Here is a 22,205-nt window from a genome sequence, read left to right as displayed (position 1 = left end):
GCTGAGGATCTGCAGAGGTGCATGATCACGCTGTTGACCCAGCAACTATCTTATCGCACCCCCGGACACCGAAATCTAGGCGCCTTTACGCGACAGAGCTGCGATTGCGAAGTCCATCCGACGTCATCGCCCCAATCCCTCTCTTGCAGCATCCTCAGCAATGTCGAAATCCAAAGGCGATACCGTCCAGGCCGATGCGCGGCGCTTCCTTGATGAGCGCGGCTCCAATGCTGCGCTCGCGCCAAACGGCCTCAACCCCGCGACCATTATGGAAAAGGCAGTCAAGGACCGCATCGTCGACTCATACTTTTACAAAGAGCAATGCTTCGCTCTAAACGAAGCCGATATCATCGATCGAGTCGTCGAGCATGTCAATTTCATAGGAGGCACACACGGCGCCTCGCAAAAACCTAGTCCTTTTCTGTGTCTGGCGTTCAAGCTGCTCGAACTGGCACCCAGCGACGCCATTATCCAAGAATACCTGTCTTATGGAGGAGAACACTTCAAATACCTGCGCGCGCTAGCATGCTTCTACGTACGAATGACGAGACAGGCCAAGGATGTATATACGACTCTGGAGCCCTTTTTAGAAGACAGACGGAAATTGAGACGGAAGGCCAGGGCGGGCACTTCGCTTACGTTTGTGGATGAGTTTGTGGACGACCTGCTTACCAAGGACAGAGTGTGCGCGACGAGTCTGTGGAAGATGCCGAAGAGAGAAGTTCTTGAGGATTTGGAAATACTGGATCCGAGAGTGAGTCCGTTGGGAGACATTGAGGATTTACTGGAAGAAGATGACGAGGGAGAGGGTGAAGACAAGGCAAATGGAGAACGAGAGGAATCCGGAGAAATATCAGAAAAAGACGAGATGGAAATGGAGAGAGACGAAGACCGGAGAAGCCGCAGCAGATCACCTTGAAGTTGGCCATCGACATTTAGAAAGCGTTTCCCAACTCGAGCACCAAGGCGGCCCTATCTAATCCAGTCCAATGTCAGGATACCCAATTACAGCTACCAACTCGATGGTTTGATACAAGGACCACAGATCGAAAGCATGTAGCATCTCGGTCTTTGTTCGGGAGACACTTATGGGAAATAGAAAACCCTGTTCATCTCAGAACCCATGGGGCTGGTAACAGGTTCGGCACTATGCAGAAAAGGACTATGGGGGCAATCCTACAGCCTCGTTCAGAAGCTATCACGAACCAGAAGAGATTCAAAATACCCATTCAGTATATGTAAGGGGCGAAATTGAGCCTCCAAAATAATAAATAGTATAGATGAGTCGTCAAATCATCATGGATATATATAATACAAGTCAAATCTATCAACCACCGTTTTCCTTTCGCCACTGTATGCAAAACTTTATACATATTCCCACGTTCACTCATGCTGCCATCAACTTCACCACCTTATCCGCCAACGCCAATAGCCTCCTGTCATCCCAATATTGCGCAATTAACTGAATACCGGCAGGGAACTGGTGGCCTTGTTCGGCTTTTACCGGAACGCTAATGGCAGGCAGACCAGCAAGACTGGCTGGAACAGTGAGGACATCATTCATATAAACGTCGACACTGCTTCGCTTTTGAATGTCGCTCAATTTTGGTGGGTATGTTGGGGCAGTTGGGGATAGCAAGAAATCCACCTGAGCGGGACCTTGTTTGTCTTCCAGAGCTGTATCGGCGGACATTTCGCTCAGATCAAATTGTCTCGGTTCGTAGAGCGGATTATCCAGCTTGAAAACTCTGTCAAAGTCTTGCTGAATCAATCGGCGAATCTTTTGAGCCTGGATAAAGTAATTATCCATGGCCTCAGAGCTCAGGCTATACGTTCCCAGAAGAATTCGGCGTTTGACTTCGGCGCCGAAGCCAGCACCTCGAGCTTCTGAATAGAGTGTCTCACCAGCTGCATCTCCTCCGGGACCGCGAACACCGTATCGTACTCCGTCATATTTGGCCAAGTTAGATGAGGCCTCAGCCGGGGCAAGGATATAGTATGCGCAAAGAGCTTCCTTTATGGACGGTAGAGATACAGGAACTACACGAGCGCCCTGTGACTCTAACACAGAAGCAGTAGCAACCCAAGCTGCACGAATGGAAGGGTCCAGCTCATCAATGTTGTATTCGACTGGTATGCCAATAGTAAGCTGAGAGAGACTTGGTAGCGTTGGAGGACAAGCCTTTGAACAGCGTTGACGGGCTTCAACGTTCAACGACGTGGGATCATGAGGATCATGCTCCTGATATAGTCCAGTATCGAATACAAGTTCTCGGATCGGTTCCACATCTCGTGCAAGCAGGCCGACGGTGTCTAAGGAGTTTGCATACGGGACGACGCCAAATCTCGAGAGCATGCCATAGCTAGGCTTATACCCAGTGATGCCGGTATAAGCTGCTGGAAGCCTGACTGAGCCACCCGTGTCGGTACCAAGCGCAATATCCGCCTCGTCAAGTGCCACTGCAACTGCGCTGCCTCCAGAGCTGCCTCCCGCAGACACATCCTCGCCAGTTGCTGCTAGGGGGTTGCGAACCGGTCCGTGGATAGAGTTGACAGAGTGCGACCCCATACCAAATTCATCCATATTGGTCTTACCAACAACATTTGCTCCGCGAAGCCGTAGCTGGCGAACAATGGTGGCCTCAAAGGGAGACGCATGCTCGCCCAGGATAGCCGAGGCGCATTGCGTCGGGAACTCCTCGGTGGCGATGTTGTCCTTCACAGCAAGTCTGAAAGGCTTCGCATTGGGTAACAGTGGCGGCAGCGGTGACTTTGGCTCAACCTTGGCTGCATTTTCGCAATCTTGTCAGTAAGGCTGAGACTCTGCATATGTTTGAAGCTACTAACTGCTTGCCACAAAATGATTGAACGTGCTCAGCGAGCGCCGCAAAGGCACCTGGCCAATGGATGGCTGGCTGTAGGCCTCACGCCATGTCGTCCTTATTAGAGCCCTACGGCGAACGATTGCCGCCGTCATTGTGGACTCCAAACCATCAACGGCGCAGTCGTCAAAAGCTGCAAATGCCTGAATCAAGATTCAAATTCGACGGTCGAATGGCATGACTGCTAGTTTAGCAGTAGTAACGGCACATCTTAGTGGGTTGGTGGGGTTTGTGCCAGGGAAGCTCCCCGCCGCTGTTAGTGCCAGGCACTAGCAATCCTCCCTGTGCTCTCCAGCTGAGAAGTCCGCTATAATTCTCTGAATCTCGTGCTTCCACTTTCATAATCTTCAATTCTCGCTACACGCACCAGGAGACAGCAGCGTGTTGTTCGAAGAGTACTTCCAATGTCCTTCCAGAACCCATCTTATCGGTAGCGATCATGGCTACCAAGAGAGAAATTGATGATCAGGAGAGCGATGCACCTGAGCCGCAGACGAAACGCGCAAAGACGCATAGCTCCAAAACGCGACAACACCAGAACTCGGGCATTGATCCGACGTGGGGGCAGAAATATGTCTTCTCCGGCAGTAAAGACGCCACTACCATTCCAGAAGGAGAAGAGTCGGAGTTCGAGGACGATTCTGACGCCATGGCATACTTGATGTCTGTAAGGTAAGACGAGACCATTCCCTGTATGCAGCCGTGTGGTTTGCTTCCCGAGATTGCATCTGCTGAACAATAATTTGATTTCTCAGACCGCATTTGCTGATATGGTGAGTACTTAGACAAGAAGCTTCCTCTATTCCCCATCTCCTGGTCGCTCCAAAAGTCCAGATTGGCCCCCAACTTCCGCCAGAATTCGATGTAGAAGGCGCCGGCGACGACTCCGATGCAGAAGAGGGTGAAGTCGCCCAAAGCTTCGATGCTAACGACGCCCTTGCCGCACCTGATTCCAAGGGATTTTATGAAGATGGCGCCTATATAGGGATATCAGAAGGCTGGGGAGACGACGATATCGGGCAAGACGAGGAGCCTAATGAAGAGGACCCTGAGGTTGTTCAGAAGGCACTTAATGAAGCATATTTTGCTTCCATACTGGGGCAGTACCGTCGAACTCGCAAAGTACTTCACTCAAGACTGCCTGATAATGCTGCCAGCCGGCTGTCCAGTTCCCAGGCTACAGAAGCAGCTCCCTTTGGACGCCATTCTCCTACCACTAGGCTGTGGACCCGGCTCCTACAAACTACCGACCCTCATCCTATCCAGGTGGCACTCATGTCAAAAGACACCATCATTCGGATTTTGCGTGTAATGATAGGCGGCAAATTTCTTCGTAGTGGACACAGCATCCCTCAGAGGACTAGTCAATGGCTCTGGGCCTTGCTTGCCAGGCTGCCTGAACTGGGGGAGCTCAACCACACAGAAGTTGGCTGGATACGTGACTTGGGCCGACGAGCAGTGCTTCTGGGAAGAAGTCTAGCAGAGATGGCGGCCCTGCGAGACGAACTTGCAGACGATGGATTTGGCGTGAACGATAATGTCGATGCCAGCAGCAGTGACGAAGAAGTGGTGGCAGAGGCTGTTGAAGAAGAAGACGATGGTGATGAAGACCACGACATTCTTCCTACATCTGAAAACAAGACAAATGTCACGAATGGGATCCTGAACTCATCTTTTCCAATTCCTAATGCTATCCCTGAAGATGAAAGCGGGGTGCCAATTGGAAATGATAACGATGATGCAGATGATGGAGAGATCAAGCAGACCAATGACGATAGCGAGGATGAGGACGTGGCTATGGATATCGCCTCCGATTCTGAAGCTGACGAGGGTGAGATAGTCGAGCAAAACGACGATGCCGCAGCTCTAGAGGAAGCGAAGCGCAATCTTCTAGCCAGACTGGCCGAAAGCGAGAACGAACGTCGTCAGGAAGAGGAAGAAAGGGATGCGAGGATGAACATGAGAGCAACCCTTACCATGATCCTCACAGTTGCTGGTGAATTTTATGGCCAGCGAGATCTCCTCGAATTCCGAGGGCCATTTGTTGGCATGTGAATGTAGATTTTTTGTAAATTCTTTGTATTTAATGAGCACATCTAGAGCATGTGCCACCTTGAGGTAATAACTAACACCCCTACATTGATGATAATACAACCCAAGAGTACAAGAATATTCCATGGTCCATCTTCCTTTGGTAGTCCATATACAAAACTAAAACAAAACAAATTAACAGCCTCCCTGTTTGAGCGGCCACAGCACCTATAAAAGCTGTGCCTTGATAACGCCGATACGCCAAAGCTCACCCCCCTATGCAATTACAAACTTCTTGGTACAGCTGTGCCCAATGACACTTTTTTGCAGATAGTCTGCTCTAGAAAGCCATGTCCATGGCCTGTCCTCCTTCAAAGCCCAGAAAGCTAGCATCCTCAAAATCATCATCACCGTCGACAGCCATATTCTCCTGGCCAGTGCCCTTGAGCGCAGCGCTCTTCTTGATGCGAGAGTGCGGGACGGCAATAGCCCGGATGCTGCCGGCGTCGTCTGCATCCCAGCTCCGGACCTGCAGGTCATCCTGCTCATCAAAGAATCGCTTCCGAGAAGGCCCGCTCTCGACGCTATCGGTGCTTTCTTGCGACATGCTCAGCTCGGGAACCTCGTCCAGGGCGGGAACCTCGCCGTCATCGTAGACGAATTCGGGCTGCGTATCCAGTCCGCCGACTTTGTTGATGCCGCAGAACGGCAGCAGCTCTCTCGATGCGGGCTTCGCCGCGACCATTTGTGCCGCCTTCGCCTCGCCGGGCCGGGTGTTGTCTGTCCACAGCTTGAAGGCGCTGGGGCCGGCGGTCTTGTAGCCTTCGGGCACGGACTTGCGCACCCGCATGCCGACGCTCAGCAGGTTTGCCTGGACATTGGCGGGCAATGGGACTCGCTGGGAGGAGGAGGAGGCGTCGGCGGCAGTTGCGGGTGAGGAGGTGCTGCTGCTGTTGGGCGACTGAGCTGCGAAGAAGGATGTGATTTGGCGTTGGGCAGGATCGGCTGCGGCGCCGGCGAATTGGCGCTTGTTGCGGGGAGTCGACATGATGAGCGGGTGATGAGTGGTGGTGGATGAAGATGGTTGTGGTGATGCGATAGAAGGAAGCGCAGCGCAGGAATAAGAATCGTTGTCGTCGGACGAGGTGGCGGCGGTTCAAGTTGCAATGACGAAGATGACGTTGCGTCGTTTTCGAAAAAATCCAAGACAAGGGGTCTCGCTCTGTCTGTCTCACTGCAGCAGCGGCAATAAATCCCAATTCCGGCTCAACAAAAAGAAAAACAAGCTTCCGTTTTCGTCAAGAGTGATCAGCTGATTTGCACAAAAGAAACAATTGTGCAGCAAGAGTGGAGAGTGTTCTTTTTTTTGGTCTTTTCTTTTCTTGTTTTGATTCACAAAAGGGAAGAAGGGGAGTTTAGGCCGGGATGGATGTTTCTGGAGCAAAAAGCAGGGCTGAGAGGAATCGCTGGGGTAACGAGATTAGAACCCTTTTTGACTAGGGCCCTGCAGAAGAGCAGCAGCGGGGCTTAGCCTTTTTGGGGCTGGAGCTTGAGGCGCGTCGTGGCGCGACTGTTTCGCGTTAAGTGGTTTTTTGGGGGGGAGGCTCCGATAGCACAGTATAGAGGTTTGTTCAAACGGTGGTTAGTCATCTACTGTACAAAAGTAGTCATGCAGCTTATATGGAGCTAGGTCGTGCAGTAAGACGAAGGAAGCAGGGCGTAAGATGCGTGGCGTGCTGCTGCATATGTAATGGAAAAGTCCTTTTCCTGCTATGCCTTCTAGAATCTCGAAATCTGAGCAAACTATGAACTCAATTCTACAGTATTTTAACTAAAAGTGTATATACATCGAAAGCTCAAAACCATGCCTCCTCACGATATAGCGACAAGGGCTCAAGCTCTAACCCTCAAGCTGCTTGGCGTATCGAACCAGGATATCCAACGGCTAACTGGGATCCACCCCAGAACCGTCCATAACATCATGGACCGGGCGATCGAACGAGGCCTCGATCTAAACAATCCGGTGATCCTAGAAGTGCATGTTAGAGACGGCCCGAGGCCAGGACGACCAAAGAAAAAAAGAGAACAGCTGGTGGAACAGAATACAGTTGTTGGGGAACACAGATCGCTTATTGCTCTTCCGTCTGTTGGTATGAGGAATTGCCAAATTGACCATGTATCTTCACGGCTGCTTTGCTAATGTTGAAATTGCGGTTTTGTCCTAGATTTAGAGAAATAGTAAGCTTGAACGCTGCTATTACGAGCCGAAGTTGCATTTCTCTTCTAGGAACGATATATCATAATGACACCACAACTTGACGATGATAACTGATACATATATAATGATAATAGAATCTTTGGATTTGAAATGGCGGGCTATGTCGTTTTATGCATACCAGGCATCAATACAAACTTGTATTGGCTTCAATAATACATATTCATGCTCCCTGTTGCTCCTACATTCTCGGCGTTGTGTCCTATACAGCCGTATCAAGTGCAACAAGCACCTCATCAAACGTCGGACGAATCGCTCGTGACTTCTGCCAAGGCATAGTGATATTATACAAATAGGCAAAAGCTGCCTGGTTAACACGTCCCATCAGACTGCAGATCCCTTGAGCGCTGGCAGCGGCTATGGTTGTAGTCGACGGTTTAATAATCAAAGATATTGCGTCACTTCAGAACTCCAGTAGCCTTGTATGAAACGTCGGGCTGTTTTTAATATGTTAGGTCATTAACCACAAGGTCTAGTTAGTGAACCAAGTAATCATTGTCGTTCATACAGTTGCAATATGCTCGAGCAAGTTTTATACACACAAAGTACATTTACGGAAATGGGTCCATTCGACGTCTTCTAAGGCGCAACGCGCGCCCAGACTTGGGACGACTAGCCGTATACATGCCACATCACAGGAATCACAGGAATCACATTGGGCGACAAAGACGACAATATTCGTGGAAACCTTTGAATTTCGCAAAAGCACAGTGCTACCCTCCGCTACCCACTGCACCCCGGGTATGAAGCGATCCTCAAAATCAGCGGTTCCACGTCATCGCGCCTAGTCAGTTCATCCAAAGATCCATCTAGACACTCATGTGAATGCTTTCTCCAGCTGTACACCCATGCAGTGCTTTATTTTTTTGTTCCTGCCTCAAGAAATCGACTCTGTGGTACAAGGCGCGTAAACGGAAAAACGAGAAGAATGATGTGCCATGCAAGATATCCGGAGACCCCCAAACGCCCCTGTGTTGGGTGTTCCATCTTCTATCTGCAAAGAGATTTGATTAAAGTCGCAAGGTAATGTTGTCTATCCCCCACGTCGATGAATGTTTGTTTTGCAGATCCGAGATGATCACCACCATATAGCCATAAGAGTCATGAGTACCCAAGGAAAGAAAACCACCCCGCGGGCAGTTTACTTTCTTCGGAAAGAGCAGCCCTCGGTTAATCTGGCCTTACCACCGGTGGGCTGGCACAGAACAGTGGTGCAACCCTGGCAGATGACAACGGTCTGGGCGTGAGAGAAGACGGTGGTGATGGTGAAGCAGCCGGGGCACTTGACGTCCATGAAGAAGGATCGGGGCTGGGGAACAAGGGTCTAGATGGACAAGTCATGTTAGATATCGATGGTCAATTTGGCTATTTCGGGATGATGACTTCGTCTTCGATTCGTACCTTGAGCTTGTGCTTCTTGGCCTCAGCGGCCGCTGAAGGGTTGAGAAGGTCAACAGCGAGAACCTATGGCAAAATTTGGTCAGCAATTCTGTTTTCCCGTTTGCATATTCTCGAGTCCATCATTCATAATGTCCCATCGTGCCATCGACGCCGTGCAACGCAAATTCTCTCGATGGTTTCGGCCCAGGAAAAAAAGTTTTGATGCCCTCGTCAGGTGACGCATCATCATCATTCCTCCGCCATTCCGGTGTTCCCATAGCATCGCATAGACTCCATCCTCCAGAGGTAGTGAATGACAATTGTCGCTTACCATCTTGACTGATTATATCTCGAACAGAAATTTGCCGTCGGAGGTCTTGCGAGGGTCGAGGTACTTGACGAAATCTGGCGACGGATTTGAGGCTCGCAAGCTGGAGTGAGAGGAGTTAAGCGAGGAAAAGTTCGGTGCACATTGAGGGGGCGATTCTCGTTCGCTGGCAACTCAAAATTTTTGTCAAAAGCAGAATAGCGTGATAGGGTTTGGTCGCCCATGCACACGTGACAGCAATTTGCCGCCTGGTGATTGGGCCAAGCTGGAGCAGCTCCATGGCGCTAAAAATTGTGAATCGGCGACTAGGGAAATATGGGGACTTATGCACCGTTTGTGTGCACAAAGCAGAGCGATGTGGGCGAGTCTGGCTCGGTAGGCAGCCAAAAAGATGGCTGCTATTTCTGTCTGCCTGGCGATTTGCGCGGCCCCCCACGACGCCAGCTGCAGATGATGCCGTGGAAGCTACTCTGCTGCATGCAGCTATCCAGACGCTTCTTTTGACATTCTTTCAAACAACCACCATATCTACAAGCCGCCATTTCAAACAGCTGCGTATAGCACTCGGCTCACCATGGCTGCACCCTCAGAACAAAGAATTGCGGTTCCAATCGACGACCCCAATGCCGATACCGAATGGCAAGCTGCCCCGCGATCTTGGTGATGCGCAACACTCTGACCCCTCCATAGGAATGACATTCTGCGCAAGCATGGCGTTATCCCCGAGAAACCCCCCAGCCCTACTCCCATGATCGAGGAAGCCATTCTCGAGGCGAGAAGGCTTGCGCATGAGAATCGACTTGAGGGAAAAGAGCTGGATGAGCTTGACGAGTTGGAAGACGACGAAGACGATGACTTTTTAGAGCAGTACCGCCAGAAGCGCATGGCCGAGCTAAGCAATCTGCAACAAAAGTCCATCCATGGCTCCGTATACCCCATATCGAAGCCCGACTATCAGCGCGAAATTACAGAAGCGTCCAACAACGGTCCTGTCTTCGTGAACCTCACATCAGCCTCAGGGGCAACGAATGTGGAGTCGAGAGTACTATCAGACCTCTGGAGGCAAGCTGCGAAGGAGTATGGCGACATAAAGTTTTGCGAAATCAGAGCCAATCAGGCCATCGAAAACTACCCAGACCGAAACTGCCCTACAATCTTGGTGTACAACAAAGGAGATATTGTAAAGCAGATCGTGACCCTCTTGACCTTGGGAGGCGTTCGGACCAACATGAGACATATCGACGACATACTCGTTGAGGTTGGCGCCGTGCCTAACTCTGATATGCGAGTAGTCAAGAGGAGAAGAGCGGCGGAGGAGGCTGAGGAGGAACGACTAGCCGGCGGCAAAACTATCAAGACAAGTAATATTGGGCGAGCGCAGGTTGACTCGGATGACGATGATTGGGACTGAGAAGATTCGAGCTTTAGCCCATCTCGACGCCCCATTTCGAATCCAAAAGCCGCCACGAGCTCGTTTTGATGCCACCCTTGACTCTACCTGCTCAGCAAGGTTTACTTCGAATGTGAAGGTTAGCTCAACGGAAGAGCTATAGACCCCATTCGAAAACTTATTTACTCGTTGTGCCACTTATTCCTCATATACTCTCTCCTCGTTCCAACTCTGGCAGGCTAGCGATTTTTGTTGGGCTCTGTTTCTCCTAGTGTATTAGCTATCATCCTTAGATAGGCTACCATCCTTACACACAACAGTAAGGGGTACCTCTACACTATACAATGTTCATACACAGGTTGTCATCTCTACGCAACAGGAGAACTTGCCTGTATCACCCCTGCACGAAATCTCACAGTACTTTTAACATCTACGACCATAATGCTGCAACCCCTGAGGCTGATGGCCACTAGCATTTCATGCCGCCTAGAAAAATGCGGGGGCTAGACTTGACTGGGACCAGCAGCTAGTCGAGCCGCCACTCCAACCCGTTTTGCCCACCGCGAGAGCTAAAAAGTTTATGAATGAAACTCTGAAGTATATATGGAAAGTAACGCCAAAAAATAAAAGACAATTCTAAGTATAAAAAAGATGTATATAAAGATCAAGCTCCCCGGGCTTTACATGGACGAAAATTACTTTATCTTGAACCACGTACACCGAACGATCCCCCTATTTTATATCGGCGTCTTCTCCTATCCAAAAGCTACTATTTACTACTGCTACCACACGCGACAGGGCTTGTGGAGTTGACCGGCGTGGGGCCTTTATTGCTAAGCGCTGCAAGTTATTTACTTATACGCGTTGAGCGCGTCTACCGCTGCTACACGATGTATCCCAGATTTTCCCTTTTGCAACTTTCCCGTTTCAGAGACGAGGACTATTCCACCCCTCTGTCCTTATCCATCCAAATGTCTGATGACCTGTCGTTGCCTCCGCTTCCCGCAGTATCGTGGGACGAGCAATCTCAGAGCTTCTCTAAGCGTTCCCGCAAGCGTGGCCGTAATAACTATCAAGCGGGAAATTCGTCGCCGCTGCGGTTTAATTCGAGTGATCCCGCAATTTTCTCTAGTGATGACGACCCGGGATTGGACAATTATGTAGAGGGACGGCCGAAGAAACGCTATGTTGGCACCTGGTTTCAGCAGCGCCCTGCGACAGACGCCGATGCGCCCAACGCACTACTCCAGCAGAGGAAACGCACCTTGACAAGGGACTATGACAGCGGCGTTTTCCTGGGCAGTGATGTCACCACGGATAGCGAAGATGTCTTGGACGGCCTAGAGATGCCAGTTCTGCCAAGGCTGCCGCATCTAGATAAACGGATCCCATTGTCGCAGGCTGAGATGGCGGCCAGGCAGAAGATTGAAGAATGCCTTGACAGGGGTAACGAATCGGTTGATCTATGGTCCATGGGACTAGAACAGCTCTCCAACGACACCGTTGAACGCCTTGGCCAAATTGCCAGCATACCAGTTGTGGCCAAGGATGTGGCCTTTCTGCCAAAGGAGCCCGAGCTGAGGTTGTTCCTCTCATTAAACAGGCTATCAAATTTACCCGGCAATATCTTTGATCTCACACATCTTACGGTTCTCAGTCTTCGTGGAAACCTACTGGCGGAACTGCCCCCCGCGATATGCAAGCTGCGCAACCTGAAGCAGCTCAATTTGTCTCAGAACCATTTCCTCGCCCTGCCTGCCGAGTTTCTTGATTTAATGCAGCCGGGAGGAAAGCTCCGCGACCTGGCCCTGTTTGTCAATCCGTTCATTCTACCAGAAGGCTGCACAAAATCCAAGGCAGATGGCGAGGACGAGACTTCTCTGAGCCCTGGTCCCCGCACAGCACACAGGTATATAGGGCAAGTGGACGGTTCTAAAATTCCACGATACCTGACCCAATGGCTTGGTCGAAGTCCGGTGCAAATCTCTGACTCCCGGGGTGAGGTCCTCTCAGATTTTGAGCTTTTGCTAGAGTCAGAAACACGAACAACGCTGCCTGTAGAGGTATCCAGTGACCAGTTCGGCCTCGCGGCCTCATACGCCCCACGGGCAGCATCAATGGGTTTCCGAAAGCAAGAGACGAAGCCGAGCGGCGTGCCCAGCTTGCTCGAGATGGCTCTGCGGGCTTGCTATCGGAGCAGTCAAATCCGTGGGCTCGAGGCTTACATCCCAGAAGGGCCGGCGCACCTCCGAGAACTGCTTCAGCGCGCCTCTACGCAGAAAGACATGGGCGGCCTGACTTGTTCAAAGTGCCGAAAGACGCTGGTTGTACCCCCGATGGAGTGGATCGAATGGCGAGAGTTGAGGACCAGCACCATCATGCACAGGCCGGAGCAAGACGTTACGGATGTCGTCACGAAGCCGTTTACCAATGATGTGAGGGAGATGCCGGTGCCTTTTCTTCATCGGGCGTGCTCGTGGAATTGTGGTCCGAAGGACTTGGAGAAGAATAGGAGGTGGTTTTTGCCAGAGGGGTATGTGAGCGTGGAACAAGTTGGACCAGAGGCTGAGATTGAGTAGGTGAGGAATTTGTTATGAGAGATGGACAGAATGTATACGTGTGTAAAGCATTGCACAGGCGTTATTGGAAAGTCGGATATTTTTGTGAATGCTTTTTCAAAATTGCAAGGGTTTGTATGAATGGTAATTTGGGTTCAGGATGTTTGTATTTTTGGGTATATAGGTAGATAAATACATGGGCGGCGTCGGTAAGGGTGGGAATTCAAGATATTTTATTGTGTTTCCTTTTTCTGGTGTTCGTGTAATTGAGCGGTCCTTTGATGAGCATATTCGGCTGGTTTCAATTACCATCTCATTGCACAAAATTTCCTGTTATTTAATACAATTCCTTCTTCTTTGCTTTTTTTTCCTTTTTTCCTTTTTTTTTCCTTTTTGGATAAGTTCATTTAAAGAAGAAAAACAATAAATTGTATAACACAAATGCCTAGCTTGATCGTCTCACAGAGCAAAGGTGTAGAAAGGTCTAGACAGCTCCCCCCGTAGCTTACAGCCGGGAGAATCTCGGCCTAACCCTTCCCCACGCCCCATTTGAGGCGAGGTGGCATTTTACTAGACAATGCTGGCCACTACTCCAGGCACGGCGAGCTTTCCCACTTATTTTGCTTGCCAATCCTGTTGCGACACCTGAATCCCTTCTCTTCTCTCTCTCCAACTCACGCGACTCTTTCGCCCAACTGCATTGATCCCATACGCCGCTTCGCGCCTCTACTCCCACATCCATCACAATGGCCGATCAAGTTGAGGAGATCCTCGATGTTCCCCGCGAGTTCTTCAAGGACGGCGTGCAGTTCATCAACCGCTGCCAGAAGCGTACGAAGAGTTTCCTACCTACCACGTGGTTCCATCGTCGATGTGGTTTTTTTTTACTGACATGTTTGACTGTTTCTAGCCGACCAGAAGGAGTTCCTCAAGCTGTGCCAGGCCGTCGGCATCGGCTTCGGCGTGATGGGCGCAGTCGGATTCGTCGTCAAGCTGAGTGCGTTTTTTGCCTCCCCCAAAGTCGAAATGTCGTCAAATCTAACTTGTTACTTTTTTTGCAGTACACATTCCCCTTAACGGCCTCCTCGTCGGCTCAGCATAAAATGTCTACTCTTCTCGACGGCGTTCTTTTTTTATTGGGAAAGGGATATCCGGGCTGTGAAATGATGCAGTTTTTTGAATGAAATGGACGGAGAAGGGATTTGAAGCGATGAGGAAGAATATCGCTGTGTACATTTTTTTCTAGTTTCCTTCTTATTTCACGGATATGAGTGGGATGCAATAGCATGTTTAATTGATTGGTTTCTGGGATACGATGAGGGGCGTTGAAAAGCATGTTCGTGGGAAGTGCTGATCTTGCGCTAGGCTGGCTTGGTGATGCGTGATATGTGCGACCTGTGTTTTTTGCGTCTTCGTGGCTCTTATATTGGAACTGCAATGGTAGTTGAGAAGTGAAAAGGAATTCGATACTCATTGAGGCGTGAATATATTCTTACCAATGGCTTGTCACGACGCAGGGAGGTGGAAGAGCTCAGACCAGCGGGCCACCTGCACAGACGATAGGGTGTATCTTTATCTGCAACGCATACAGAAACGATTAGAGGGCTTATAAACTCTTTTGGCGTATCCTGTTCCTGTTCTATCGTTTACATGTGTCTTGTGGACTGTCCATAGTGTAGCGCAACCATCAGCTACGCTATATGAATCCATGGCCATGCAATTTACAAGCAGGGCCTGTCTCTACAACATGCCTCACTCGGGCATTTCAATCGAGCAATCGTAATAGATAACGAGCTAAAGTAAAGCTAAACTCCGGCTCGTGCCATGCTATTGATGCCTCGCCAGCGTTTTGGCTAGCTGCAAGGGAGTTACCCTGCACAGCTTGACTGGCGGTTGTCATGCAGAACACACAAGGCTGTCTAAGACATTCATGAGGAGTCATTGCCAGCTGGCATTGGAAAACTCTTTATAAATGAGAGAGGGATGTCAATCGTTCTGGATACTCTCCCTCCAATTCCTTGATTTGGTTGTTTTAGTATTAAGATCATTAGTGTTGTAACGTTGGTGCGTGACGGTAACAAATAAACCTTGACCTTGATCGCAGATTTGAACGGGGCAATTAGATTACATTGTTTTAAAATTATGGACAAGGAAATTTCCATTTCTGTTCGACCGGATCCTGACGTCGCTGAACCTTTGGCCGAGCATACGGCAACCATCATCTTCATCCACGGTCTTGGTGACAAGCCAGAAACGCTACATGAGCCCATCAACCAGTGGAGGAGCAATGGCCATGTTGATAACATTAAATTCGTGCTACCTCATGCGCCAATAATCTCATTTACAGCGGTGATTTATACTTTACAGCTCGTTTTGAGATTCAAAGTGGGCTAACGGGAACATCAGAAAGCGAGTGCTTATATGCCTGCATGGTTTGATATTGTAAGCCTCCCGCTTCTAATCAGACTGATGATGCTGACCAGGGCTGTAGAAAGTTTACGATGGCTCGCCAGATGCGCTTCGGACAGATGAGGACGTGGATGGCATTCTTGCCAGTAGAGACTACATCCATAGCCTCATCCAAGAAGAAATCAGGGCTGGGATTCCGTCCAAGCGTATCATGATTGCCGGGTTTTCCCAAGGCGGAGTGATAGCCGTGGCTGCTGGGTTAACTTTTCCGCAGCCTCTTGCAGGAATTGCTTTGCTTTCCGCATGGCTACCGTTGGCTCAGAAATTCATGGAATACGTCCCCGAGGAGAATCCAAACAAAGAAACTCCCATATTCCAGGGCCACGGCGTCGACGACCGCTTGGTGCCGGTGGGATTTGCGAAGAAGAGCCGAGAAGCCCTGACGGCGATGGGATTTTCAGTTTCTTGGAACGTGTACGGGTGAATTGGGCCCTTTTCTTGGACTATTTGTTCTCTCGACATTTAAATATCTCGGAATTTACTATAGTCGGTCATGCTAACTAGTGGTGGTGGGCAGCCGACTGGGTCATGAGACTTGCGAGGACGAGCTGGACGATGTAGAGGCCTTTATTGAAGAAAAGCTGCTGTAGCTGGAGCTTGGAAACAGGGACTTTTTGACTTGATGATGGAGCTGGATGGGCAAGTTTACAGGTTACGGGTATGAAATCGGGAGTTGCGAAATCTGTGTTTCTTTTTTTGAAACGCCAAGCAAGATGCGGGCGGTTTGACGACTGCCATGCCTGTGCTCCATATCAGATTGGAAATGGAAGCCAAAGAGTGGAAACGGAGGGACGTGTTCGTTGGCGCTTAGGCCGGGCCAAATGCAAGAAACTGAGGGCCATTGCGCCACTAAAGCTACCTAAAGGCTATGTATGGGGGGGATGATCCGCTGGCATACAGATTGATCACCAACATTGCACGCCATGCAGATAATAAATGCCTCCAGACTTTCTATGCCAGCCAGTTCTATTGAATGTTTGTTTGTCCAGCAGGAGCTGTAACTGAGCCTTCAATCACGGCGCATCTGTAGCTAAACAGAACGATTCTAGCTCGTGTTCGTGGCCTTGCATATGCCCCTAAAACCACGTCACCCCCCCCAACAAGGCTGCCTGCATCGGCTGCCCTACCCGCATCACAAGGGAGCGATGAAGAAACAGCGCTGCGCAGAAGGGCACAAACGGCCCAGATAAGGGCGATACTTTGCGTTGACGTCAGGTGTCATGCGTGGCGGCTTATGGATGGCCACGGCGGGCATTGCGCCAACTGATCACGCTACAGGATGAGACGCTGCAAGGCTTGGGGGACGCTGCGGTGGCCCCTGTGCTGTGGGGGAGAGGCCAATGACTGCCCGAGCCGCCAGTGGGTAGGCACCCAGTAGGCACCCAGTAGGCACCCAGTAGGCACCCAGTAGGCACCCAGTAGGCACCTAACCAGCCGGGCCCCGGTGCTGTACATGGAGGCAGTTGCAGAGCAGGCACAGTATTGGAGGTGTAATACAAGGTAATACAGCCATAAGTCCATGTCCCCATGGGACTGCAAATGCACTAATCGTTAGTTATCTCGTCTCTTGCCATGGCATGACTTGCACCTCTGGCTCTTGTCCTGCCATGTGCTCTCCGGCTGTGCTCCTGTCCAAGTTCTGCAACACAGAGCCGTGCGCTTGATTTGAAGCTTGTTGTGTAGCGCGGGCTGTGTGTGGCTGGCCATTGTTTTTTTTTTTTATCTTTATCTCTTCCCGCCTTGCCTCTTATCAGTCGGTGCAACAACAGACTTTCGTTGCAGGCAGTGCCGAGCCGGCCACTGGGATCCGGCCCAACGAGAACAAGAGAGAAATCAAATCAAACCACAGACGGTTTCTCATCGCTGCCATCGGCGAAATAAACTCATCCCTCTTGCCCATCAGCCGCTGATTCCTCGCTCTTCCGCAAAGCATGGCGACGCCCACCGTTTCTCGTCCCTCCAGTCCCGCGCCCTCTCAACTGCCTCCCATGCCAGAGTCTCCCGTCTATTCTCTCGCCTCAACCGCCCTCCCGCTCTCTCAGTACAACCTGCCGCTGCCGCCACCGCCGCGCCCGCTGCACTCTGTCATAACAAAGGCAGATCTCGAGCGGTCGCAGGAGGCGTATGCGGACCTCTTGACCTCGGCCAAGGCCTATAGGGTTGCTCTCGCTGCTCTCTCCACGGCCGCCTCCACCTTTGGCTCTGCGCTGGAAGCATGTGCGAGGCTCAAGGAGGCTCGCTCCGAGCCCATTGGCCCCGCCGGCACCGCCAACATGACGGCCAGCTTCACCACAAAGGGCCAATGCACCGCCGACACCCTCATGTCGGCGTCGGGCGTGCATCATCTGATTGCCAACCACCAGCAGATCCTGTCCGAGACGGTCTACCGCTCCTTCGAGGTGCCTCTCTTACACGAGCTCGACAAGTGGCAAACCGTCATTGGCGACGAGGAGGAGACGTATCAGCACAACATCAAGGCCCAGAGCAGAGAGGTTAAGCGCCTGGAGAAGGAGGGCCTGAAGCTGCACAAGCAGAGACGCAGGGATGTGGCGCGCTTCAGAGCCCATCTTGTCGAGCTGACCTACAAGCTCGACGGGCTCACCAGCCTGCATGCAGACCATGCAAGGACGCTGTTGAGAGAGAGCCAAGAGACGAGCGGGCGGATAGTCGACGCGAGCTGCAGCCTTGTGCGAGCCGAGGTGGACATATTCGAGAGCTTGGCCAGGAAAGGCTGGAGCGGCGGTGGCTTGGACGACGTCTTGGAAAAGGGCCAAGACTTGTTCGCCATTGAGGATGACCCTTTCCATGGTGCTGGCACGAGCGGCGGCGAGGGGGTTAAGCTCTTCTCTATCCTGCCGCCCAAGAGCATCTTGGCCGACACGGCGTCCGAGCCAAGAAGCGAGAGCTTGTTGGCTGACGGGGAACGATACCAGTCGCTTGCCGCCACGGCCGCAGATGCTAAGCCACAAAGTGCTGATTCCGAGAGCGTCTTCTCGGTTGACTTTAACAAGCCGCGGAATGCTCGCCCTTTTTCGCCACAGCCGATTCGGCGGGCACCTACAGATGTGACGTTTGACTTGTTGGATAATCTTGTAGCATCGCCGTCTCTTAGCCTACAAGATGGCTTGTTTCCATCGTTGAGCGAGAGAATCGGGGAAGAAGAGGAAGATGAAGATGAAGAAGGGGAGCAAGAAAGAAGAGGAGAAGAGGAACATCATGGTTTCGATTATGTTGACCACAGTCGTAACGAGGACAGTCATAGCAACGGAGAACCTTCTTCTGAGGAAGTGAGGGAACAGACGCTCTCAGATGATGATAGCGGGGAGCTCACCGAACGAGAAACTAGGCGTGAACATGAGGAAGAAGAAGATGATGATGACGAAGATAGCCATGGCGAGCAAGAAGAAGAGGACAGGCTGAGGCTGCTGAACCATGACTACTGATAAGATTCAAATTCCGTGACCAGCGGCATAGGAGAGGCATCTTTGACATGTATGGATCTCCTCTTTTCTTCTTCTTCTTCTTCTTCTTCTTCTTCTTCCTCTCTTCTTTTTTCCTTGTGTCACAAGCATTGTTTGGTGTTTGGCTCTCTTGATCCAGCGATATGACTGAATGGCTTTACGAAATGATTTACCAGATTGTCTTTTTTTTCTTTTCTTTCTTTTTCCTTTATTGTTTGAAGAGCATGCATCACCTTTTTTGGAAGGCGGCGAAATAGGTTATTTTTTTTTCTTGTTACTTTTTTTTTTTTGGCATAACTAGATGTCTCAAAGCAAAAGATCAATATTCAAAAGAGTCGGGCGTCTCACAGAGAGGAAAATGGTATAAACTGTAGACAAAATCCCAAGGATTTATTCCCATTTACAGAAAGAAAAAAATTCATCTAACATACATCCGCCCCCTCCTCTCCTCCTTTTTGTGTAACATCCAGTGGAAACGCCTACAAAAGAGTCCATGATTACCTATGTACCCTACTAAAATGCTCATGATGTGAAAATCTCCCTCGAATCCAAGTATGCAGCTGCCCCCTTCACTCCTCCGCGTCGAATATATGCGCTGCTTTGCCATCAACGAAACGCTGTTTGGATGTCTTGCTGTCGTCTATTTCTTTCCATCCATTCGTGTCATAAAATATCCCATCCAGCTTTGAGCTCAAAAAAAAGTAAAAAAATCAAAACCGCAGAGATAACAAATGTCAACCAGTATTAAACAGTTGAACAACTCAAAAGAAAAAGAAAAAAAAAAAAAAGTCTCTTTAATCATCCTTATCAACGCTATACACATCACCCCTGAACAGACTAAACGTTGCGTCGAGCCACCATATAATCTTCCAGTAGAGGCTTGCACGACCCCAGTCAAACTCGCCAGTCTCGGTTCGCGGCACCTCGTTGCCAATCATGCTGCCGGAGAACCATTTGATGATGGGAAGTGCGTTGAGAACGCGCTGCACGACGGACTGTTGTGGCAAGAGGGCTTGCTCGGCGGGGAGGAGGCGAGCTTTGCGCGCGGTGGGGATGCGTCGGCAGAAGATGCTGTCCTCCTGGCCGATTTCCATGGGCTCGATGCTTGTTGTTAATCCGAGAGGCAAAGGTTCGGTGATGGTGGCGCTTGAGCCGTGAGAGATGCTTGTCAGAGTGGCGCTGTTCATGGTTTGGCTAGACTCCCTCGATTCGGCAGGGGACAGGTCGAGTAGACGGCTGTTAAACGTCGTGGGGAGACCTGATACAGATTTCCTCTTGGGTTGTCCGAAAGTCGGGGGCGCAAAGCTGGGCACGCTCTTGGATCGCTCCTCTTCCAGCTGTTCAATGTCCGGGCAGGCCTCGTCTTTGGCCGGTGCTAATCCCCGGTAGGGCTCAGCATAGACGAGGTGTCCCAGTATCCTCTGCGGGCTGGAATACACGGCGGCATTGCCAGCCTCTGCGCTCGCAAAAGTGACCTTGACCCAGTGCTCACCGCCATCGGCGCGGTTCACCAGGGCGCGCTCTTCGGCTGAGAGGTTTCGGCGGCGCGTAAAGGCGGGATCGCGCAGCTCCGACTTGTATCGTCTCTGAGAAGAGGGCGGCTCGCGGGGATAGTCTTCGAGGATGAGGCCGGCGAGCGATTCGTAGTGGGCGATGGCGGCGTACTGCTGCGTCGATGAGCGGTAGCCTCTCAGGATGAGCTCGACGGGCGAGGACTTGACGGCGGCGCGTTGCGGCACGGCATCCTCCTGGGCCCCTGAGGCGGCGCCGGCGGTGGTCTTGCGCTGGTTGGAGGTGGAGGGCGGGTTGGCGCTCGACTGGTTCTGGACCCAGTCGTAGAAGAGCTTGTCGGCGGCGGCGAGCGTGGGATTTTCTCGACCGCGAGCGGGAGTGCCTGTTTTGGAGCGAGACCGTCTTGTTGACTTGCCAAAGGAGCCCGTTTCTGCGATGCTCCGTCGTGTTCTGGTTGTGCCTTCGTGTCTAGAAAGGGAGAGACGATTGTTAGTTGCTTTCTTGGAGAAAGGGATGCGAAGAGGAGCGTACGGGTAGATCATGGCATATGGTCTCTTGATGCCGTCCTCGCCGACGTAGCATTCTTCGTCGGGGACGTTGTGCAGGATGAGAGGCGCCATGGCGGGCGAGGAGAAGAGACAAAATGAATCGTTGCCTGAGACGCGCGAAGCAGGGTGAAAAAGGGCGCTGGTCAAGCTGTAGACGGCGGCCCAATGATGTCGCGACGTGCGACTCAGTGATTGGTGAGGTGGTTGGCGAGATGCAATGCAGAAGCCTGGGGTTTTGATGCCAAAATTCTGGAAAGCGAGCTTTGGAGAAAAAAACCCTGGCATAGCAACACCGCGAAGGCCGATTCACTAGCCACAGGCTTGGTTCTGCGGGGCGCCACAAATACCCGCTCCAAGCCTCAGGTTTGTCAATGACCAACGCTGCAGCTTAGAGTGAGCTTTTGCACTACATGGAACTCCGTGCCACATCTTTTCTTTTCTTTTTTTGGGCGAAGAGGGAGTGGATTGTTCTTTTCTTGGAAGATGCATCGACATGCTGATTCTGCAATAGAGTCTGTGTTGGGGTTGAAGTGCTTTGTTTCCAAGCAAGCTAATTGGCCTATGTGCTCTTTTAGGCGTCTCAATCCAGAGCCGTATGAGAGCACAATTTTTTACATGTACACACAAAAAGAAAGGCATCGACTGCTATATTGATTTTGAAGCTGCTCTCTGAGTCAGAATAGATATGCAATAGTCTCTGCAAAGAAAAACCTGGGAGTTGTCGTTTTGTTTGTGTTGCACTGTTGCAGGCAATTATCCCTTTGCTATTAGACGACTTATATGCCATGTTGCATAAACTTTTTATGGTTTGTTTAATAACATGAAAACAAAATAATAGTAGGCGGCCGGTTAGTTTCATGGACCTATTAAGTTCTATTATTTATATTACCTGTTAAATCTCCCACTAGTTAGCGGTATGTGCTTAAGTAAATATCATCAATCTCTACTATCTGAGGCAATCATTACCATGCGTTATAATAGAGTTGTAAATAGAAAGCTGCTAAGCTTACTAACATAGATATTAAGTCCATTAGTCTATTAGACTAATAAGTTGCTAAATCATCCTCGATCACTTTTCGCAAGTAACATAATGTTACTATGGGGTGTGCAAATCTCAATTTGGTCCAAAGAAGAAATTCGGTAGAAAGCTCACCAACTTTCTATAATGCTCCCGATTGCCCTCTACCTATGAGATAATTTTATTTCAAGGTCTCCTGTCTGCTGACCGAGATTAAGTCCCCGCTGTTACTCTCTTTCTTCGCCATATAATGACTAAATGTTACACAGACGTAACAACGAAAATGTCCTTGGAAAAGCGACAGTGTATTCATGACCAGCTACCAATGGAAAGGCCAAAGGAGAAAAAAAAAA

General features: G+C 50.5%; 12 protein-coding genes across 14 annotated transcripts; 8 read left to right on the top strand and 4 right to left on the bottom strand.

Moving 5' to 3' along the window:
• The first annotated feature begins 125 nt into the window (after window positions 1-125).
• TrAFT101_009810 (uncharacterized protein) lies at window positions 126-1,332 on the top strand. Its single transcript, XM_024905510.2, has one exon. It carries the CDS (start codon window positions 161-163, stop codon window positions 917-919), a length of 759 nt encoding a protein of 252 aa, XP_024761258.1. The 5' UTR covers window positions 126-160; the 3' UTR covers window positions 920-1,332.
• Window positions 1,230-3,028, bottom strand: TrAFT101_009809 (uncharacterized protein). The gene is made up of 2 exons (XM_066128765.1): window positions 2,848-3,028; window positions 1,230-2,802 (listed from the first exon to the last, which is right to left on the bottom strand). The coding sequence occupies exons 1-2, from the start codon at window positions 2,975-2,977 to the stop codon at window positions 1,388-1,390; spliced, it is 1,545 nt and encodes a 514-aa protein (XP_065984888.1). The 5' UTR covers window positions 2,978-3,028; the 3' UTR covers window positions 1,230-1,387.
• Window positions 3,029-3,213: 185 nt separating this feature from the next.
• TrAFT101_009808 (uncharacterized protein) lies at window positions 3,214-5,043 on the top strand. Its single transcript, XM_024899996.2, has 2 exons — window positions 3,214-3,554; window positions 3,668-5,043. The coding sequence occupies exons 1-2, from the start codon at window positions 3,322-3,324 to the stop codon at window positions 4,935-4,937; spliced, it is 1,503 nt and encodes a 500-aa protein (XP_024761260.1). The 5' UTR covers window positions 3,214-3,321; the 3' UTR covers window positions 4,938-5,043.
• TrAFT101_009807 (uncharacterized protein) lies at window positions 4,871-6,341 on the bottom strand. Its single transcript, XM_024903852.2, has one exon. It carries the CDS (start codon window positions 5,959-5,961, stop codon window positions 5,254-5,256), a length of 708 nt encoding a protein of 235 aa, XP_024761261.1. The 5' UTR covers window positions 5,962-6,341; the 3' UTR covers window positions 4,871-5,253.
• A 366-nt stretch (window positions 6,342-6,707) lies between these two features.
• Window positions 6,708-7,367, top strand: TrAFT101_009806 (uncharacterized protein). The gene is made up of 2 exons (XM_024908066.2): window positions 6,708-7,063; window positions 7,139-7,367. Exons 1-2 carry the CDS (start codon window positions 6,778-6,780, stop codon window positions 7,150-7,152), a joined length of 300 nt encoding a protein of 99 aa, XP_024761262.1. The 5' UTR covers window positions 6,708-6,777; the 3' UTR covers window positions 7,153-7,367.
• Window positions 7,284-9,035, bottom strand: CRP6 (40S ribosomal protein S27). The gene is made up of 3 exons (XM_066128764.1): window positions 8,900-9,035; window positions 8,590-8,652; window positions 7,284-8,512 (listed from the first exon to the last, which is right to left on the bottom strand). The coding sequence occupies exons 1-3, from the start codon at window positions 8,900-8,902 to the stop codon at window positions 8,330-8,332; spliced, it is 249 nt and encodes an 82-aa protein (XP_065984887.1). The 5' UTR covers window positions 8,903-9,035; the 3' UTR covers window positions 7,284-8,329.
• Window positions 9,036-9,300: 265 nt separating this feature from the next.
• TrAFT101_009804 (uncharacterized protein) lies at window positions 9,301-10,970 on the top strand. Of its 2 annotated transcripts, XM_024909764.2 has the most exons (2): window positions 9,301-9,535; window positions 9,587-10,970. In XM_024909764.2, the coding sequence occupies exons 1-2, from the start codon at window positions 9,471-9,473 to the stop codon at window positions 10,305-10,307; spliced, it is 786 nt and encodes a 261-aa protein (XP_024761264.1). In that variant the 5' UTR covers window positions 9,301-9,470; the 3' UTR covers window positions 10,308-10,970. The 2 variants fall into 2 exon arrangements, with proteins under 2 accessions (XP_024761264.1, XP_065984886.1); XM_066128763.1 differs by having other exon boundaries at window positions 9,514-10,970.
• A 191-nt stretch (window positions 10,971-11,161) lies between these two features.
• On the top strand, window positions 11,162-13,085 carry TrAFT101_009803 (uncharacterized protein). The gene has a single exon (XM_024908067.2). The coding sequence runs from the start codon at window positions 11,177-11,179 to the stop codon at window positions 12,863-12,865; it is 1,689 nt and encodes a 562-aa protein (XP_024761265.2). The 5' UTR covers window positions 11,162-11,176; the 3' UTR covers window positions 12,866-13,085.
• Window positions 13,086-13,454: 369 nt separating this feature from the next.
• TrAFT101_009802 (uncharacterized protein) lies at window positions 13,455-14,469 on the top strand. The gene is made up of 3 exons (XM_024900069.2): window positions 13,455-13,675; window positions 13,755-13,841; window positions 13,906-14,469. Exons 1-3 carry the CDS (start codon window positions 13,591-13,593, stop codon window positions 13,944-13,946), a joined length of 213 nt encoding a protein of 70 aa, XP_024761266.1. The 5' UTR covers window positions 13,455-13,590; the 3' UTR covers window positions 13,947-14,469.
• A 399-nt stretch (window positions 14,470-14,868) lies between these two features.
• TrAFT101_009801 (uncharacterized protein) lies at window positions 14,869-16,330 on the top strand. 2 transcript variants are annotated; one of them, XM_024902497.2, is made up of 4 exons: window positions 14,869-15,193; window positions 15,251-15,286; window positions 15,336-15,733; window positions 15,831-16,330. In XM_024902497.2, exons 1-4 carry the CDS (start codon window positions 14,987-14,989, stop codon window positions 15,901-15,903), a joined length of 714 nt encoding a protein of 237 aa, XP_024761267.1. In that variant the 5' UTR covers window positions 14,869-14,986; the 3' UTR covers window positions 15,904-16,330. The 2 variants fall into 2 exon arrangements, with proteins under 2 accessions (XP_024761267.1, XP_065984885.1); XM_066128762.1 differs by having other exon boundaries at window positions 15,336-16,330.
• Window positions 16,331-16,870: 540 nt separating this feature from the next.
• On the top strand, window positions 16,871-19,275 carry TrAFT101_009800 (uncharacterized protein). Its single transcript, XM_024905511.2, has one exon. The coding sequence runs from the start codon at window positions 17,245-17,247 to the stop codon at window positions 18,754-18,756; it is 1,512 nt and encodes a 503-aa protein (XP_024761268.1). The 5' UTR covers window positions 16,871-17,244; the 3' UTR covers window positions 18,757-19,275.
• TrAFT101_009799 (uncharacterized protein) lies at window positions 19,147-21,065 on the bottom strand. Its single transcript, XM_024900015.2, has 2 exons — window positions 20,818-21,065; window positions 19,147-20,754 (listed from the first exon to the last, which is right to left on the bottom strand). The coding sequence occupies exons 1-2, from the start codon at window positions 20,904-20,906 to the stop codon at window positions 19,569-19,571; spliced, it is 1,275 nt and encodes a 424-aa protein (XP_024761269.1). The 5' UTR covers window positions 20,907-21,065; the 3' UTR covers window positions 19,147-19,568.
• Window positions 21,066-22,205: the final 1,140 nt, after the last annotated feature.

This window comes from Trichoderma asperellum, chromosome 6, assembly GCF_020647865.1.
Source record: "Trichoderma asperellum chromosome 6, complete sequence".
In the NCBI taxonomy this organism is placed as follows: Eukaryota; Fungi; Ascomycota; class Sordariomycetes; order Hypocreales; family Hypocreaceae; genus Trichoderma; species Trichoderma asperellum.
This window is presented reverse-complemented; position numbering and strand designations above follow the sequence as displayed.